Below are 20,268 nucleotides of genomic sequence, written 5' to 3' on the forward strand. Positions count from 1 at the left end.
CTCAATAGACAAAATGATAATCTTGCCACTCTATAAAACATGCCCTAGTTCAATATTCAAGCAATTAAAAAAAGGCAACCTGTTCAAATGCTTATCACTTGGGGACTTCCTTGCTACCAACCTTTGCCCTTTTAGAAAACTACTTCTGCAGCTGGAATCTTTGGCATCCCACACTTCCGGGAGTGTCAGCTGTCTGTGAGAATGTGGCTCCTCCCCATCCTGGCTGCTATTTCTCTTGGGTTTCTCTCCAGGTCTGCACAGACTACACTTTCACAGTTAATGAAAACCTGTGCTGTACCGCAACACTCCAATGTACCTTCCAACAGTCCTGAAATGCAGCACAGCAAGCGGCAATGCAATAATGAAGGCCCCTGGACCCTAAGGAAAGGGAGCCTTGACTGCTGGATGCTTGGCAACTAAGCGGTGCTTCAACCTAATCCGGAGTGGCTCCATTGGGATTGGCTACAATGTCACGAGGTGACTGAGTGGAGCCGGAACTCTAGAAAAGGCTACACAGAGGCACATCCCACTACTTTCCAGAGAATTTGATGTTCTCTTGAGAATCTTAAGAATTGAACACCCACCCGCCCATTGTGTGTTTTGTCACAGCTTCCTTGGCAGTTTTGCCTTGCCAGCAAGTGGTATTATTTTATGGGCTAAGCACTCAAGTTTAATTACGGGGTCAGTTTAATACCTGTCTCACACAGATGGTGGAGACAGGCCTCTTAGCCCCTGTACACACGGTCGGAGACTTCCACAACCAAATCCGTCGGATTTTGTCCATCAGATTTAGTCCGAAACTGTTGCATACACACGATCGGACTAAGTTGTCGAAAAATCCGATCTTTCAGAACGTGATGACGTAATTTCGTTACGATGGGACTAGATTCAGGCTAGTAGCCAATAGCTTTGATGTAGGAATTTGATCTGAGCATGCGTGGCACTTGGTCCGATCAAAATTCTCTACACATGATCGGATTACGTCCGACCGGCCCAGTTGGTCGGGAAATATTTCCAACATGTTGGAAAATTGGGTCTGACGGAGATTCGGACGGAATCAGTCCGATGCATACCACACACAGTCGGATTATCTGACGACACGGTCCGATAAGACGCATTCCGATGGATTCTCCTACCGTGTGTACGCGGCATTAGAGTATACGGTTTGTTTATAGATGCTCACGGTTTAACCATGACCGGCATGGTTATTGGTATTTTGAAGGTTGTTATACTGATATGTTTAATAAAGCTGTGGCCTACTGCCCTACTTCCAACTTAAAGTGGTCTATGTGTATTTTTGGGGGGCAAGGTTTGTTGTGGTTTAAATAAGTGGGGGTTAAGATAAGCTTAAGCTTCTCAGCAGCCACGTGTGTTGTGGTATGTTGCCAAAATATAGAATGAATGAATTGCCCTAGATTGCACCAGCATGCTTAACATGGATTGCCATGCATTGAGGTAAAGCACGCATTGCTACAAAAAATGCAAAACAAAAATATATAAGGTTGGATTCACACCTATGCATTTTTAGTGCTTTTTGCAGATTTGCACTACGTCCATTTAACTTGGATTCCTATGGAACACGTTCTGAAGTACAAATCTGCAAAAAGCACTAAAAATGCATAAGTGTGAATCAGGCCTAACTTAATATTTCCTTGAACTATATACATAACATTGATATGTTCCTTTAACTCCTACTGTATTGTATGTATACTAATATAGCTCCTAGTGTATATAGATTATTATCATTATTATTATCTTTTTTGCAGATAGATATAAATGATACAGAATTACTTGTTGAAGAGGATAAAGAAGACAATAAACTTACTAGAAATGTGTTCTGGGCAGGATTTAACTTGATCAATGCCATTCTTGGCACTGGAATGATAGGTAAGGATGTACACCTAGTTCTTCTCATTGGGAAGTCGCAGCCATACATACTGCTCTTTGGCAGGTAACAGTCATTTGTAATATTATATAACACTCTCTAAATGCTGTGTAATGGCTCAGTTGTCACCACTGATCTACCGATCTAGAGGCACTTCCCCTGTCCTGGTTGGCCCTATATGTATGTATGGCTTGCTCAGATGAGAGCTCCTTTTCAATAAGTTTACAATAAATTTGTAAGAACAGTTTATATATTAGGTTTATATTTCACTTGGCCATTAAAAAATAAATACATTTTTTTTTTACCAACTTTAAAAGCAAAATCACGACCCTGTAGAGTAAGAGCCAATTAACAATATACCACAGTGCACTGAAACACAGGCTACTCAGAACGATTGTCTGTATTCTTTAAATGGCAACACAGCATAGTGCTACTCTGCATTGGAGTACAAGTGTTTGGGGGTGCATTTAGTAAGTGTTCCTGTCAAATAATGTAGAAAACACTTTAGGGACCATTTACACATATACGGTCTGTCCTGACATTAACACATTGCAACATGCTTTGCATTAAAATAGTCCATTTATTATGAATGGGCTGCCAACGCACTGCAACTTACCAGCTTACAGACATACACCAATTTTGCTGACATGGGGGTTATTTACGAAAGGCAAATCCACTTTGCACTACAAGTGCAAACTACAAGTGCAAAGTGCACTTGAAATTGCAGTGAAAGTGCACTTGGAAGTTCAGTTGCTGCAGATCTGAGGGGAAGATCTGAAATGAGGGGAAGCTCTGCTGATTTTATCATCCAATCATGTGCAAGCTAAAATGCTGTTTTTTATTTTCCTTGCATGCCCCCCTCGGATCTACAGTGACTTTACTTCCACTTTGCACTTGTAGTTTGCACTTGTAGTGCAAAGTGGATTTGCCTTTCGTAAATAACCCCCCTGGTGTCGGTGCACTAATATGTGTTGGCAACTAACGTACAGTTATCTGGAGTGCCATTGACAAAGAACAGCACCCTTCCCACCCAAGTCTTATACTCACCAGTCCTCATTAGTGCAGGAACCCTTGCGGTGGTGGCTGTGTGGCTTTCAGTGGGCCGCACAGTGAAGGTTTCTCAGAAGTGGAAGATGAATTTAACACTGAAAGTGCAGTTATCCTTTAATTCCGATTGGCTATTATGGGTTGTCGTACAAAAAATGATTTTATGGGTTGTGTTTTAAATTCTCATCAATGATTTCTGTAGGCAAGATTGACTCACTAAATAACAAAATATTGTGAAGCGCTACCTTACCCAGCTACTCCCTGCTGGGCTCCAAATAGGTGTATAAATTAAATCTGTGAAAACCAATGAACTCTCTGTGATAACCCATACAGGGGTCTCAAAAAGGTGTCTCTATGTGCTAAAAATAACAATCAAATAATATAAGTCCATAAATAATAACAGTTAATACAAGTAGTAAGCTTGATATGGCGATTCATCAATTCCATGAAATTAGTGCTCTCTTCTATATGCATTGTGCAAGTGTCTAGATGTCCAATAGTGACTGTCCAGGTAATAAAAAAACTGCTATGCACACCAACGTGCCCTCCACCGGTCACACTATGCGCTCACCTCCCAGGGAGACCCACAAAGGGGTCCATGACACCTTCCCTTTAGGGATATCAATCCAGCAATCTGCCATTCCTCTGTCAGTATAAGGGCTCCTGATCCCTTAAATGGTATTCCTCATACATAGGTGTCATAAGGGGAAGAAAAGAACTGACATAGGGGCTGATTTACTAAGAAGAATGTGTTGCGCCGGTTCATACCTCAATTTGTGCACCAGATAAATTATTCAGTGAGTGTATGAACCGGCGCACGCATAAGCACAACAGATAATATGCCGGCGCACGCGATAATAATCTCCTATTGATAATAGCGCACGCCGTATCATTAACAGTCCATTCACACAGGGGCAACATGACTTCCAGCGCAACTTTGGGAGGCAACTTGGACACGACTTGAGTATGAATCACAACGCGACTTGGGGCGACTTACAACACGACTTTAAGTCGCCCCCAGGCCAGGCGACTTTAATTAAAAAAAAAACGCCATGGGTTCCCCTCCTAGAGCATACCAGGCCCTTCAGGTCTGGCGTGGATTTTAAGGGGAACCCCGCGCCAAGAAAAATGGCGTTGGGGTCCCCCTCAAAATCCATACCAGGCCCTTCAGATCTGGCATGGATTTTAAGGGGAACCCTGCGCCAAAAAAAATGGCGTGGGGGTCCCCCTCAAAATCCATACCATGCCCTTATCTGAGCACGCAACCTGGCAGGCCGCAGGAAATGAGGGGGGACGAGAGAGCACCCCCGAACCGTACCAGGCCACATGCCCTCAACATTGGGAGAGTGCTTTGGGGTCCCCCCCCAAAGCACCTTGTCCCCATGTTGATGAGGACAAGGGCCTCATCCCCACAACCCTGGCCGGTGGTTATGAGGGTCTGGGGGCGGGGGCTTATAGGAATGTGGAAGCCCCTTTAACAAGGGGACCCCCACATTCTGGCCTACCCCCCTGTGTGAAATGGTAAGGGGGTACCTACCATTTCACCAAAAAAGTGACAAATGTGTTAAAAATGACAAGAGACAGTTTTTGACAAGTCCTTTATTAAAGTCTTCTTCTTTCATCTTCTTTCTTCGGGCCTTCTTCCTTCTTCCTTTCTTCATCCTTCGGTTTCTTCCTCCATTTTCTTCTTCCTCCATCTTCTTCTTCTTGCTCCAGTGTTCTTGTCCGGCATCTTCCTCCATGGCGTCTCTTCTTCCTCGCTTCGTTCTCGGGCCGCTCTGCCCAATGGGAGGCTCCCGCTGTATGACACTTCTTTTCTTCTGACACTTATATAACGGAACCGTGCGTCAGTTATATAAGAACTGTTAGAAGAAGAGAAGCGTCACACAGCGGGAGCCTCCCATTGCACGGAGCGGCCCGAGAACAAAGAAGAGACGCCGTGGAGGAAGATGCCAGACGAGAACAGTAGTACTGTAGAAGTGAACCAGCGCAAAAAAAAGTTGAGAGGTGCGCCTGTTCAACTTATGCAAATGAATCTATGCGGCTTGACATTTACTAAGATTTTGCCGGCGCAGTGAACCAAAGCACTTGAACGTGCGCAAATGCCGCTTACGTATGCACAGTGCATAAATTCACCTACCGCAGATCGAAGTGTATTTGCAGGCACAGCAGGCTTGTTCAGAGAAAGTTACTTTTCCATTCTATTTTGGGCATATTTGTTACTTGGACAGTTATAACTATACTTCCTCACATCACCCATATCACCCCCATGATATTGGCACTTCCAGCTTCTTTTAATTCTGAGTTGAAGAATGCGTGTGCCAGGTCTATAGCGGCACACCGATCGCCGCCTCCCGTACGCCGGCATGCTAATAGTAAATGGGGAATTGCGCTGTGTTACAGGAACAAATGCTTTGTGAATACGAAAACGGCCTTTGCGCATCGAAATACACCGCAACTCATGGCGCAAACCCTTTGTAAATCAGCCCCATAGTGTTTACCTTATAATACAATATCTTTAATAAAATCAACAGTATAAGTATACAGTATAAAACTCACATTTACAGATGCACTATTCCTGCTGCACACAGGTGATCGCTTGTGTGGTTGGGGTGAAATGCCCCTGTGGGCCCAGCAACTTGCTCTCTGCTTCCCGATCATACGCGATGACGTCACAGGCTCAACTTCAACACGTTTCGTCACTGCACACCTGTGTGGGTCTCCCTGGGAGGTGAGCAAATAGTTTGACCGGTGGAGGGCACTTTGGTGTGCACAGCAGTTTTTTTTATTACCTGGACCATCACTATTGGATATCTAGACACTTACACAATGCATATAGAAGAGCGCACTAATTGAATGGAATTGATGAATCGCCATATATGGCTTACTACTTGTATCAACTGTTATTAATTTATGAATTTATGTGTTGAGCGGCACCTCTTTTTCTTCTTAAGTTTACACTTTCACATGTGTTTACATTATATTGCACATAGTAATGCAGAAGTTACCTACCGTATATTTATTATTTAAGATGTACTCACTACTTTCTCTGCCATTCTGCTGTTAGGTCTGCCATATTCTATGAAGCTGGCTGGCTTACCCTTGGGTCTTCTGCTTTTAATTGGAGTTGCCTATGTCACAGGTAGGCTGTGATTATTATTATTAATATTTATATTGCAAGTCAGTCATAAGCTTGAGCAAATGATAATGCACATAGAATTAAAAAATACATAAGCAAAGGATATCTTCACTGAAAATTCCATGTCTAATCCAGAAATATATAAAAAAGCAGATACACATGCAAATTTCGAATTATACTGTCAAGAGTCAACCTAACATGGCCTAAAACATTTTGTAAGGTAGCATCAGCGCTGAGATGCAGCACCCTGACAGTGGTGATAACACATACTGTATGTATGGGAAGTAAGGTGCTGCAGCAAGGTGTTTGCTGAGATCGTGATGCAGACAGCTCTCTGGTGCCCCCCCCCCCCCCAGTTCTAGAAAGTTGGAAAGCATTCTAGAGACTAGGAGGGTTGCTCTGCATATTTAGGGGAACTTAGCCAATCCCCAGGAGGTGGGCCTGGCAGGGGACTAAATGAGCCCTTAAATAGGAATGAGTCATGCTGGAAAGGAAGTCGGGTGGGAGATGGAGGTGCAGTGCTGAGGAGACTGTTGGTGGCCCTTGAGGGACCCCTGCTGGGGAGAGGCTCTACCTCGGGCCAGGGCCCAGGTGCTGGCTTAGAAGGATCCTACCACAGGAGAAGTTGGAAGGAGGCTTTCCTGAGAGGCAGCGGCATCAAGGAGAGGACAGTATGAGTACTACAGCATGGTGCAGGGACTTACAAGGGAGGAGACTGCCACATGTAGCAGGGCTCTCTGGAAAATAGCAGTATGCTTAAATCTTCCCTACCTTGCTCTGGGAGAATCTCCAGAGAGTCAGTTGGGTAGACTGGGGAAAAGCAGCCAGGTGGGCTGGTGAAGAAGCAGACTGGTGGGCTAGCATTTCCTGCAGTGGTAGTGCTGGCACCAGTGTCTACAAGAGAGTGGAGGTACTCCAGGATGCAATTCACCACATTGTGCTACTTTCTAAAGTAGGGTGACCAGACCTCCTCGGTTTTCGGGGGCAGTACCCAGACTGAGGACACCGGAGCCTGTATGTCCCCCGATTTATCCCCGGATTGCAGGACGGCTACTGAGTGGGGGGGGCAGGGTGATCCACCTTGGGTGCCACACACGGTGTCAGGCCGGCATCTCTGGCTGTGTCAGATTTAATTTCAATCGCTGGGTGCCCATCGTCACACAAGTTCCACCTCCTGGTATGGCTCCTTTGACAGACAGCACACTTGTCCAATGCCGGGACGTGTGCTGTCTATCATAAGATAGGTGGGAGCCGATCCAGGAGGCAGGACTTGTGTGACAGCAGGCACCCAGCGATTCACATTGACACAGTGGGAGGCGCCGGCCCGTGTGATGATCTGGCTGGCTCTCCTCTTCCTCTCCTCTCTGATCCCCTGCACAGATGAGGCTTCATTCCTGGGCACTGGTGAGGCTGCTTCCTGGGCACTGGTGAGGCTGCATTGCTGGGCACTGGTGAGGCTGCATTCCTGGGCACAGGTGAGACTGTGTTGATGGGCACTGATGAGGCAGCGTTGCTGGGCACTAGTGAGGCTGCATTGCTGGGCACAAGTGAGGCTGCATAGATGGGCACTGGTGAGGCTGTATTGCTGGGCACAACTGAGCCCTACATTCTTTATGTAGTGCACTCCTGAACCCCACATTCTTTATGTTGCACACTGCTGAGCCTTGCATTTTTTTTATGTAGCACAATGCTGAGCCCTGCATTCTTTATATAGCTCACTTCTGAGCCCTGCATTCTTTATGTAGTGCAATGCTGAGCCCTGCATTCTTTATGTAGCACGCTCCTTAGCCCTGCATTCTTTATGTAGCGTGCTCCTTAGCCCTGCATTCTTTATGTAGTACACTCCTGAGCCCTGCATTCTTTATGTAGTACACTGCTGAGCCCTGCATTCTTTATGTAGTACACTCCTGAGCCCTGCATTCTTTATGTAGCACACTCCTGAGCCCTGCATTCTTTATGTAGCATGCTCCAAAACTCTGTTTTTTCTCTGTCTCATAACATTTGTAAGTCATGACAAAAAATCTGTAAGCTGATTGATTTTTATACAGAGTTGTACCAGATTATGCACTCTCCAGATATAGTAAATCAACCCCTATATCACCAATATAATATTTCAAGTCTCCTGTGACTAGCATTCACAGGCACAGTGCACTGGACGAACTCAAAATGCAGACATGAAGCTATGAGGATCGATAGACAGGTTGCTATTGCTATTTTATAGGGGAAATTAAAGACAAAGTGAATCTTTCAGGTTATATTGCTGTTGCACAATTAACATTTCTAGATGTTTCCTGTTACATAGCAGATCTTCACTCTTTAAGTTCTGGTCCACTTTAATTTTCAGCATGTCCTGATAATTGTATTCTAGATTGCCATGCTGTTCTCCACTGTCATCTGTACACTAAAATGGACACATGGCTGTCTCCTGTTTATCTCTGGTCCTGTTTTGCTCTGGGGTAAATGAGCTCTATGTCATACCACGGAAATATCTCAGAGAAATGATCCTACTGTAAATGAGTTAGCAAAACATATCTACACTTTTTCCCATTCATAAATCCCCCAGGGGGAAAGTGCAGACGCAAGGACCCAGAAAACAAGAATTGTTACATTGTTGAAAGGGTTTAAATTAATGTCTGTTCAATCTCAAGCCAAACGTACATAAAATAAGATGTTTTACAGGTTTTGTGTTTGTACACCAGTCTCAATTTTCCTTAAAGTGACATTTCACTACTTTACTAACCCTAAATAAGAGGCATCCTAGAAAAGAATATATTTCATACTCACCTTTCCGGTGGACAGTAAGTGAAATTTTCGAGTATGCTATGTGACACTTAATTATGTGTCAGATAGCCGGTCCTCTCCTTGGTTTTTAAAGCTGGCAAGTGCTAAAGTGGCTGGCAAAATGAACCACAGCACCCAACAGAGGACCGGCAAACTGACACAGCCTGCATGCTTGCTTTCAGATTCACCGGGGATTGGCATCGCAGCCTTTGAAGCCCACAACATGAGAACATTGATTTGAAGATTTTAATCAAGGTCTACCTGTAATCCTTCAAACTATCCACCAGAGGTCACATCTGAGCTCTCTTTCTTCTTGCAGCTAAACTTTATTTTTTATTATTATTATTATTATTATTATTATTATTATTATTATTATAATACACGATTTATATAGCACCAACAGTTTACGCAGCGTTTTACAATGTATAGGGGGGGACAAATCAATTACAGTACAGTTCAATACAAAAGGTACAGAAGGGGCCCTGCTCGTAGAGCTTACATTCTATTATTATTATTATTATTATACAGGATTTACATAGCGCCGACAGTTTACGCAGCGCTTTACAACATTAGGGTAGACATTACAATACAATACAATTCAAGACAGGGGGAATCAGAGGGCCCTGCTCGTTAGAGCTTACAATCTAGGAGCTTACATTTAAAAGGGAGGGGGTGGTACAAAAGGTAATAGCTGCAGAGAATGATTTGATGGGGGTGGCTCAGGGACACAGTTAGGTGGGTGTGGGATAGGCTTCCCTGAATAAATTAGTTTTCAGGGATCTCCTAAAGGTGTAGAGGCCGATCGCATATACTGGGGCAGGGAGTTCCAGAGGATGGGAGAGGCTCTGGAGAAGTCTTGAAGGTGAGAATGAGAGGAGGTAACAAGGGAGATAGAGAGCAGGAGGTCCTGGGAGCAGCGGAGGGGATGATTTGGGCAATATCTGCAGATTAGGTTGGTGATGTAGATGGGGGCGATGTTGTGAATGGCCTTGTATGTTGTGGTTAGCATTTTGAATTTTACACGGTGGGGTAGGGGAAGCCAGTGAAGTGATTGGTAGAGAGGAGCAGCCGTCACAGGTCGGTTAGTGAAGTGTATTACACTAGCAGCAGAATACATAATTGACTAAAGGGGAATATCCTGCTTAAGGGTCGGCCATTAAGGAGAGAGTTGCAGTAGTCAAGGCAGGAAATAATCAAGGAGTAAATAAGATGCTTTGTGGTGTCATTAGTCAGAAAGGGTCGAATTCTGGAGTTCTGGAGTTCTGGAATTCTGGAATTCTAAATTTCATGGCTATTTTTAATGGAGCCTATAGTAGAGGAATTCAGGTTGACTTGTTTTTGAAGGTGCGATTAGTAGTTCTAGTAATTACTATTACTAGTACTATTATTGTTTTATAATCTTGAGGAATATTATATAATATTAATAATATTTTATCAATATTATTTAATGAGTCACCGATCAGGAGCTGACTAGAAAACATTTGAGACAGTGAATAGGATCCCAAAGTAATTGCATGAGTAAAGGATTACCCTCCTGTCCTTTCTGTATTGAACTGTATTGTAATTGTGCTGTCCCCCCTTCTACATTGTAAAGTTCTGCACAAACTGTTGGCGCTATATAAGTCCTGTATAATAATAATAATAATAATAATATAATAACTACACAAAGTGACATTTAAGTAAAAATTTTGTTTTTATTTTGTATATAGTAGGGAAAGGTTAGAAAAATTGCTAGCTTCCTATTGATAACATTGTTCCCATTGGGAAGAGTTCATTTTATTTCCTGTCCTGGTAACATGTGATCGGTTTGTAGGCAGGTGCTGTCTATTTTTTCCACCGCAGGTGGGGACAACCATAACAGGGAGAAGAAGTCATGAGGAACCTGTTTCCTCCTCTATTGTTTCCAGGGCCACTGGGGAAGCTATCTGATTGGATGCTGCCTCCCCATGTGACTCTAGTAGCCATCTTGGGTAAGCCAGAGCCTATTTAAGGCCCTGAGTGCCAGGCTTGGGGCACATTATTGTGAATGGACATGTTAAGGCTAGGTCTCATGTCTACCGATGGGGAGAGGTTCCTGACCAATAGGGACAGGCTAGGGATAGGCCTTACTTCTTGGAATCCTCCCACGTGGGTGCAGACAAAGCCAGATCGCATTCCGCCCTTTGACACAGACACTTGTTGGCACGCTCAAGAACCGCTCAATTCTGCTTTCGCCAGACCTACTGTGAGTGTTCCCAGTTGGGTGCTTTCCCACTGGGCTGTTTGTATCATTGAACATTCTTCTCAATACAAGTTCTGTTTATTGCAACTGAACTCTGTGTCTTCACTGCCACCTCACCACACTGCAACAACCCACAAGCTGGAAGAGATATGAAGAGGTAATCTCTCCAATATAAACAGGGAACAAGGACAGCTTTAAAACGTTTTTTTTTTTTTTTTTTTTTTTAAGTGCTAAAACTTTGGAGGGGTTTTAATAAAATTTCAGAGCGCCCCACTGTTCCGGGCTGTGTCCCGCTGCCGGGCCAAGTGCTGGAATGCTCATTCCAACACCCAGCTTTGGTTCCTTTGCCACCTTTTTGGGTGGCCTGATCTCCTCCCTGACATGAGCACTAAAGTCCTGGCAGAGGGAGACAGCGGTATGGACTGTGAGTATTGACAGTTTAAATACTATAAGTAATCTTTTTAGATTGTAAGCTCTAACGAGCAGGGCCCTCTGATTCCTCTTATACCAAATTGTAATGTAAATGTAATGTCTGCCCTCATGTTGTAAAGCGCTGAGCAAACTGTTGGCGCTATATAAAACCTGTATAATATAATAATAATCCACTAAGCACCCTTTCCTACTATATTTACAACTAAAACAAAGGCTGCCATTTATCTTTAATATCAAGGTGGGGATTCTAGTAATGTGATAAGACTAAATATACAGTATAACATGTATTTTTCTCTATAAGTGTTTATTTAAATTGTGTCGTTTCTGTACGTGTTGCAGTTCTCATGAAGTAACACTCTGTGGTCTGTGATGTCTTTCTATAGATTATTCTATGATACTGCTGATTAAAAGTGGAGAAATGTCTGGCACTAGCACATATCAGTCTCTTGTCAGCAGGACCTTCGGTTTTCCTGGATACATGGCTGTATCAGCATTGCAGTTTTTATATCCCTTTGCAGGTACTATCCTTTTATATCCCTTTGCAGGTACTATCCTTTTATATCCCTTTGCAGGTACTATCCTTTTATATCCCTTTGCAGGTACTATCCTTTTATATCCCTTTGCAGGTACTATCCTTTTATATCCCTTTGCAGGTACTATCCTTTTATATCCCTGTAGTTCTCTTGCTAGAGTCCATGGCTCTGCTCTCTACTCCACAGACATCATTAATCTAAGGCTGGGTTCACACAATTGCGAATTGGATGCTAATTTCCTCCGCATCCAAGTCGCATGCCCGAAGATTGTGGCCAGCTCTCAATGGAGTCGGTTCACACATCTCCGGGGCATATTGCACAGGAGTCCTGTGTGTCTTCTGGTCCGTTTTCACTTTCGAATTCAGCCAAAAACTCAGACGGAAATCGGACCCTGAAACGATGAACAGGGACGCACTGAAGACGCTCTGTACGGCAGTGTGAACCCAGCCTTAAGCTCAACCTGCACCACATGCCAATCTAATTGTGGAGTATCCTGTAGATTTAGCAACAATTACACTATATGGCCTAAAGTTTGCAGACTTCATATAATCACACCATTTTTAAACTTGTTGGATGTCCCATTTCAAAATGATTGATTCCAGTGAAGTGCACTGTTAATTCTACAGTATAAAAAGACATTGTAGATGGTTTTGCGCTTCCAGTCATGTAGCAACATTTTGGGAGAGGCCTTTTTGTTCTAGTATTACTGTGACCATGTACACAAAGCCAGCTCCATAAATACATGGTTTGACAAATTTGATGTGGAGGAACTCCAGTGGCCTACACAGAACCCTGACCTTAAAGCAGAATTAAACCACAAACCAAAAAAATTTAATATATATCAGCTTACCAATCATTAGATGTGATGACTGCATAAGTTTTCTTTTTTTTGTTAGGCTTTTTTCCCCCTCTATTTTCACCTGGTGGTCTAGCCAGTAACACATCTTCTGTATTAGGGCCAGTTCACACTGGGGGCTATGCGAGGCGACACGACTTGCCTCGCCGCGATCTGACAAGTCGCCCCCGTTCTGTACTATGGAACCGTTCTGAGAGGAGCGACTCGAGTCGCTCCGACTCAGAAAAAAGGTTCCTGTACTACTTTTGGGCGACCTCGGGGCGACTTGCATTGACTTCTATACAGAAGTCATTTGCAAGTCGCCGCTGAGGTCGCGGCAGGTCGCGGCGAGGCAAGTCGGTGTCGCCTCGCATCGCCCCCTGTGTGAACCGGCCCTTAGAGTGCCCCCTCTCTGGATTTTTATACACTAACAAATTGTAGCCAAAATCCTGCTGACACTTTATAGGAAGTTACAGCAAAAGGTTTTTATTCCTTTTGGCATAAATGTTTTACAAGAATAAATCAAAGCTTATCATTGTAAGCACCCCAGTCAATGGTATATGGTTTGCCTCATCTCTGTAAACTGATACATCTACAGGACAGCTTGGCCAGATTTTTTGGCCAGATCACCAGATGAAAATAGAAGAAAGAAAGCCTAAAAATTTAATCTAATGCAGCCAATCACATCTAGCTAAAATTTAAGTGTTTGTTTTGGGGTTTAAGGCTGGGTTCACATTGGTGCAAACACAGACATCACTTGTGATTCGCACTGCATTGCTGTGCAGATCACATGCGATGTCTGTGTGATGCAAATTTAGCCATACAAACCGTATGGCTGAAATCACATCGCATTCGCACCAAATGCGATCCAATTCCTATAGCATTTGACAGTTCGCACTGCGAACTGATTTGGAGGTGTCATTAACTTTCTATTGACACCCGCAGCGGTTCGCACAGGGCAGTGTTAACTGCCTGCGAGTGACATGCGATGCCGGAACCCGCACTGGTTCCCGCAACGCATATGTCTGAACCAAGGCTAATACTGCTTTAAGTTAAATATAGTTTTTCTTTGATTGTCTGAATAACCGAGACATATTTTCTCCTACCTAATATGACACCTGATAATATCTTTCAGCAATGATCAGCTACAACATCATAACTGGAGACATTTTGCCGAAAATATTTCAAAGAATCCCTGGAGGTGAGTACCTTCACAGGCAGTATGCCCTCTGTATTTTACTTTTAAATGCCCGCATTCTGTAGCAGTGACGGACAATCATAAGGGGAGCAGGGGCGCCGCCCCCCTAATCTATGCACCCGGCCCCTAATCTCCATGCAGGGCACCGGACGCATGATGAATTTCAATGGGAGGGGGGAGTTTAAGCACACGATTAAAGCACTGCGCCCGTGCCCACTCACTTGTGTGACATTAGCGAATTAATATTCGCTAACGTCTTCCTGCTTCTCCCAGTCAATCAGGAAGCGAGTTCTTAGATCCAATGGGCCAAGAGTCCTAAGACCCAATTGGCCGGGAGGAGAAGCGGCCAGCAGGACTCGGGAGGAGATGCAGGAGGGAAGATGCCAAAGCCGTGGCCTGGATAAGGTAAGTGCGGTGCTGGCGGGTGATGGGCGAGCACAGTGGCGATCAATCGTGTGACTGGGGGGGTAGGTGTAGTGAGGGAGCCAGGTTTGCTTCCCCCCCACCCCCCAAAAAAATCTTTTTAGTGCAGCTGAGCCTGGAAACCTTAAGCTCTTAAGTAGGAAGAGGACAGGGCAACCCTGAAGAAAAGATTTCTACAGGATTTCTACCAAACCCATCATTGCGGGGCATACTTTACTACAGATATACAATGTAACTAAAGCTGAAGAAAAAAACTTTTTTTATTAGTAAGATTCAACTTTAATAACCACTTGATGACTGGGGCACTGTTTGCTTTGCAGCATTGTTCCACGCAGACTCTAGATAAGGAAAAGAAAGACATTGCACATGCCTTGGGTACTGTGCTGGGGAGTGGGGGGTGCAGCTGGCACTGGAGCCTCTCATTACCCCGGCGCCTTCTCCTGCACGATGCAAAACCGAGTCAAACTGACAGCTCAGCCCTGCAGATTATATTTGGAGAGCAGCATTCCCAATGTATCCAGTAAAGCTCCGATGTCTGTGTGGCAGCAGCACCTCTGTTTCAGGAGCTCTGCTAGCACTCATGACTAGGGATGAGCCTGATATTCGAGTCAAGCGTATATCGAGAATATATATATTCGAGAATATATATATTCAAGAGTTCGACGCGAATATCGAGTGTTCACCTGTTTGCTGAATTTAGAACATTATGGGGTGTTCGTGGGAAATTCGAACGCCAAAATCTTTCTTAAAAATGGCATGAGGGCCCCCCTAAAATCCACACCAGGCCCTTTAAGTCTGGTATGGATTTTACGGGGAATCCCATGCCAAAATTAAAAAAAAATGGCCTGGGGTCCCCCCCAAAATCCATACCAGACTCTTACCCAAGCCCACAACCTGGCAGGCCACAGAAAAAGGGGGGGAGGGAGAGCGCCCCCACCCTACTGAACTGTACCAGGCCACATGCCCTCAACATGGGGATGGGTCTACTGGCTGAGCAAAAAAAAGCTTTAGTGTTATAGGTGAACACAAACCACATAATCTAGCCAGATACATACAAAAAGAGTATGCAGAATTGTCATCTACGCTCACTATATAAAGCTGAGCAGCAGAGTAAATTGCAATGATCCATTATAGGTGATCATAGCATACTCATAGGCAATCCAAATCTGCACCAAGATAATGATTTACGTTTTCTGTTTGTACAAAGTTAAATTGGATAAAAAAAAAAATATATATTATATTGATATAAATAACTAATGCAAAATAATCAGTTTTTGTGTTATTTTGAATGGCAATCTTTTATCTGTTTTTTGGCAGTATCTCCAGAGAGCATACTTGCTGATCGTCGTTTGGCTATCCTGGGGACAACGGCATTGGTTACTCTTCCCATAGCGCTGTACCGCAACATGCAAAGACTAGGGAAGGTATGTAACTAGAAATAATTAATGGTATTTTCCTGATGATCAGTGCACTTGCAGCAACCAAAAACTTTAGAAACAGGCAAGCCAAGGGTAAAGCTCGCCATTTTGGATGGATTTGACATTGTAGGCATTATCTAATCTTCCACAATCCATAGCAGTAGTGAGCAACCTTTTTAAGATGAAGACCCCAAAACCAGCTTAAATTATTTTAAGGAATTTCATGTAAGGAAGATAGTCACATTTTCACAGGAATTAAAGATGATCTTCAAACTACAGGAATTAAAGATGCTCCTCAAACTTGACTATATTTTTACATTTATTTTATATTGCTGTTACGAACTCGTTCACTTGTTCCTCACTTGTTCCTCTATGAGCTCCCCTTCTAAAACTCCCTATTTTTTATTTATTTCCTACTTGGATTCCTCAAAAGTGTGTTTTTTACTTTTGGTTTACAATTTAGTACAACAATTGTGCTGTATGCCCAGCAGCACAGTAACATTCACTGTACTGCAAATCTCCACATTTTAATGGAATGGAAGACTATAGAATTTATGGGAGTAATAGCAGCCCCAAGAGCCCCTCACCCAGTGTCCTTCATCCATTCGTGACAAATGCACTTTGAAAATGTTGCCTTGGCTGCAGGGGTGCAGACATTTAAGTACCTTCTCATTAATATTGAAATAATATCTAGACATAGCAGTGGGAAAAACCCACCCCACAGTGTGTCATTGCTTAGTAATAACTATGTAAGCTCTGCATGGTCCCCCATGCTTGCCCGTGATGTAATAATAAAGCACAATGGGCATGCCTATTACATACCGCCCAACATTTCGAGATGGGAATGAGGGACACCTACTAGCAAACATATGTAGGCATAGGACATGCCCCCTGCCACACCCCTTAAAGGGGACATAACCAAAAAAAAAGGTTAATAAAATCCACAAGTGCTTTTTTTACCACTAATATTCCTTTATATTGGCTTTAAAAATGAACAATTGCAGCAAATTGGATGAAAGGTTTAGCACCGGAAACTCCTTTTGAAAGAGACATTGCTCCAAATCAAGGACAGTCCCTCGAAATCAGGGACAGTTGGGAGCTATGCTGTTACTGTGTAATGACATGGTGGGAGAAAGACTTTCTCCTGGTATCCTGGTTGCAGTCCATAGTATCTTCAGGGAGCTGCAGAATGCTTCATATATCTGCCAGTTTATCAGTGGGTAATAATAGCAATTGGGACATCATGTGTAACCTATTCTAGAACTCATTGCTCCCATAATGGCTGGCTGGAAGATATGACCTAAGATCATCACCCAGATCTCTCTGATAACAGCCGAATCTGGTGACTGTTATTTCATATAAGCATCTTGGGGGCTCATGTATACAAAATGGGATTTCATGCAATCTTATGCATTTTTCAATTTAAAGAGGCCCTTCAACCATTAAATTATAGTTATTTGCACCTGGCTTCCCTCCTTCCACAATTAGGTTTCTGACCTTTTTTGTGCAGTAGTGCAGCATGTCCTCCTTTCTCGCTGAAGCGGGAATGACATCTGCTCCAGTGCTCTGAAAGCACATTCTCACTGCCGGTGTTCTGTCAAAAACTGTCCGGCCATTGGATAGTGTCCGTCCCGTACTGCGCAGGCGCAGCGCTTGCGCAGTACAGAGGACAAGGAGAAGCCGAACATCTCCGAAGATAAATGGCGCCTGCGCAGTGAGTCCAGGTGCACCATCCAAGTGGACATACGGTAGCACATAGTAACAGGACCCTCGCGGGCTTGCTTCGCTTTTTTATTCGATTTTTTATTCTAACTCTATGTCCACTTGGATGGTGGGACATGAACCTGGACTCACTGCGCAGGCGCCGTTTATCTTCGGAGATGTTCGGCTTCTCCTTGTCCTCCGTACTGCTCAAGCGCTGTGCCTGCGCAGTACGGGGCGGACACTATCCGATGGGGGACACTATTTGACACATCACTGGATTTAAAGCATGTGCAGATATGGTGCAGGGCTTCAGGACCTGGCAGAGCCACATGTATGGAGGTCCTGGAGCTCAGGCTGTTTGCGCATGTGCAGGGAAATATCGAACTTGCACAAATTTGCTGCAGGTCTTCTGCCAGGTCCAGAAGGAAGGCCAGGGGAGAGCTCTTAAGTACATCTGTGCAAGTGCTGGATTTTCAAGGTTGGTAGCACTGGAAGGGGGCAGCATTGTAGGATTATTCCATAATGTTCTGCATACTTTAGCTTTGGTTACAAGGACCTTCCATTACTCTTTCAATTAAATGGAGACCTTCAAAATCATGTCTCAATTTTTGCATTTTATTCTGCATCTGCTATCATTTGTATCTGTTGTGAATGGGTTCCCTTGCTACATTGGTAAAGCATAGGGATTTGGGGGATTTATTTGTGAGAATCTGTGAGATAAAGGAATGTTGCTTTGCTGAATTCTATCACTATTATATGTTGCTAGAGTTTCTATTGGATTCCCTCACTTTGGAGGCATTTTCTCTGACTTCCTGTTTTAGCTATGAGATAGGAGTGAAGGGAAATCTCCCCTACAGGACAAAGATGGCAAAAAACAGAGGTTATAACGCTCCCTTAGCCTATCCGAAATGAAAAAAAAAAAAAAAACAATTGTCTTTAGTTACAGTTTACTTTAAACTGGGGAAAAAATATGGACATGAAAACAAATGAAAACTATTTGACAGAAAAAGACAAAAAGCTAAATAGAAAAAAAAATAATAATAATAATAATAACAACACTACCAATCAAGCAAACACTCACTTTACCTATGCAGGACAAATCAAAAGATTCCTTTTTTACAGAAAAATCCTTTTCTTCAGTTCTATTGTAAACTTTGAAATTTTAGGTCATGTTCTTCTTTAATAACTAAATCTTAATTTCACTTTGCTGTAGGTGTCATTGATATCTTTCCTTTTAACGGTTGTGGTCCTCTTGATGGTAATTATCCGGGCATCATCCATGTCAATAGTAATGTAAGTAATGTGTAATAAATCTGTAAACAATTTAAATACATACATTCATCCTTATTAACAAAAAACTATTTTAAAAGCTTATCAGCAGTGGGGTATATACTGTTGGAGATAGAAGAATTAGAGTATAACCATTGCTCTCCTAAATGTGAGCAAAGCACTGATTTGCTTAGGGCCCATTCACATACATGTGCGTTACCGAAGCGCACGTTAAGACATGGGTATATTTGCATTGTGCTGCAGTGCCACTGATTCTAAATACCACATTAATGCACATTTACAGATGTTCCTAATGCATTTCTCTTGTGGTTTGTTGCATTCAAAAAACAAATGATGCAGGGGAATTTTTAGTTGCCTTGCATTGTTTTTTTTTTTTGTTTTTTGTTTTTGCTACATCAGCGAATTTATCTGCGAGGGCAAATCAACTTAACGTTCATTTTGTTTTCCTCATCTTCACATCATTGTAGCTCATCTTTTAAATTAACATTACCAACAATAGTCTTTATTCGTTTATATATATAAAAAATAGAGCCCAATTATCCTATACTATCCCTAGTATTTAGCCCATACCCACCCTCGCACTGCTTCTTCCCATTATTTTACCCCCCCCCCCGATCCCCCCCCCCCACCCTCTTTTATTTCCTATGCGGATAGAAGAAAGGAAAAGGAAGCCCAGAGCACACAACAAGACACTGAACGTCAAGCCTCAATCAGGCCTCCTCCCTTTATCCCTTTATATTCTAACCTGCTCAGCGTAGCTCCAGGTTTTTTTAAACTTTTTCCACTTCTGCCAACTATCTATTGCCAGGTCTTTATCCTCGTATCCATCCCTACGTCTGACCATTTGGTAAGTTTCTTCTTGCATTGTGATAACAGCCCATCCAAAATATATGTGTAGTGCTGCCCTCGTGAGGGTCCTGGGTTAAATCAGTACCCCACTGGTTGCCCTGACCCTGCAAGTCCTCCACCACCTCTGACACACTGAGTTTGGACATTTTCCCTTTGGGAATGATAACAATGAATTAGGTACAACAGAACTGATTAAACCAATTAACTCATTTACTTACTTAAATGGAAACATTTGGAAAATCAATACAAGTTTACAGTTTTAGAATAAAATCTCTTATAGGAATGTTATCAATAACTAAATGGCAATCACTTATCAATATTAAACATTCAACAGTGAAGACTATAATCTCTGTACACAGCAAGGCTCATACAATGCCTATGTGAACAGGTTACAGGAGGGCAGAGGAATGGCTCTTATTGGTGTCTAACCCCCTCTGTCAGGGAAATGGCCATAGGACTGGCAATGTCGCCAATACTAATCATGGCTTCACCAGACAAACCTCCAGGCGCAGT

General features: G+C 43.2%; 1 protein-coding gene and 1 long non-coding RNA gene across 3 annotated transcripts in view; one reads left to right on the forward strand and one right to left on the reverse strand.

Annotated features, from left to right (window-relative positions):
- LOC143923741 (uncharacterized) overlaps positions 1-20,268 on the reverse strand; it is a 112,639-nt gene that overhangs the window by 23,956 nt on the left and 68,415 nt on the right. Inside the window, exon 3 of one of the 2 annotated variants that reach the window (XR_013261776.1) lies at positions 18,785-18,929. The exons of the other annotated variant lie outside the window; for it this stretch is intronic. This is a non-coding gene — a long non-coding RNA (uncharacterized LOC143923741). Of the gene's footprint in view, positions 1-18,784; positions 18,930-20,268 lie in introns of those variants that run through there. 2 annotated transcript variants of the gene reach the window in all.
- The window catches only part of SLC38A11 (solute carrier family 38 member 11), a 60,216-nt gene that overhangs the window by 1,419 nt on the left and 38,529 nt on the right, over positions 1-20,268 (forward strand). Inside the window, exons 2-7 of the mRNA XM_077447569.1 lie at positions 1,767-1,887; positions 6,000-6,074; positions 11,889-12,023; positions 14,009-14,074; positions 15,812-15,918; positions 18,830-18,909. Of these exons, the coding sequence (XP_077303695.1) occupies positions 1,767-1,887; positions 6,000-6,074; positions 11,889-12,023; positions 14,009-14,074; positions 15,812-15,918; positions 18,830-18,909 (584 nt within the window). The remainder of the gene's footprint in view (positions 1-1,766; positions 1,888-5,999; positions 6,075-11,888; positions 12,024-14,008; positions 14,075-15,811; positions 15,919-18,829; positions 18,910-20,268) is intronic.

Source organism: Lithobates pipiens, unplaced genomic scaffold, assembly GCF_037356315.1.
Source record: "Lithobates pipiens isolate NorthernLeopardFrog02 unplaced genomic scaffold, aLitPip1_a1.2 Scaffold_22, whole genome shotgun sequence".
Taxonomy (NCBI): Eukaryota; Metazoa; Chordata; class Amphibia; order Anura; family Ranidae; genus Lithobates; species Lithobates pipiens.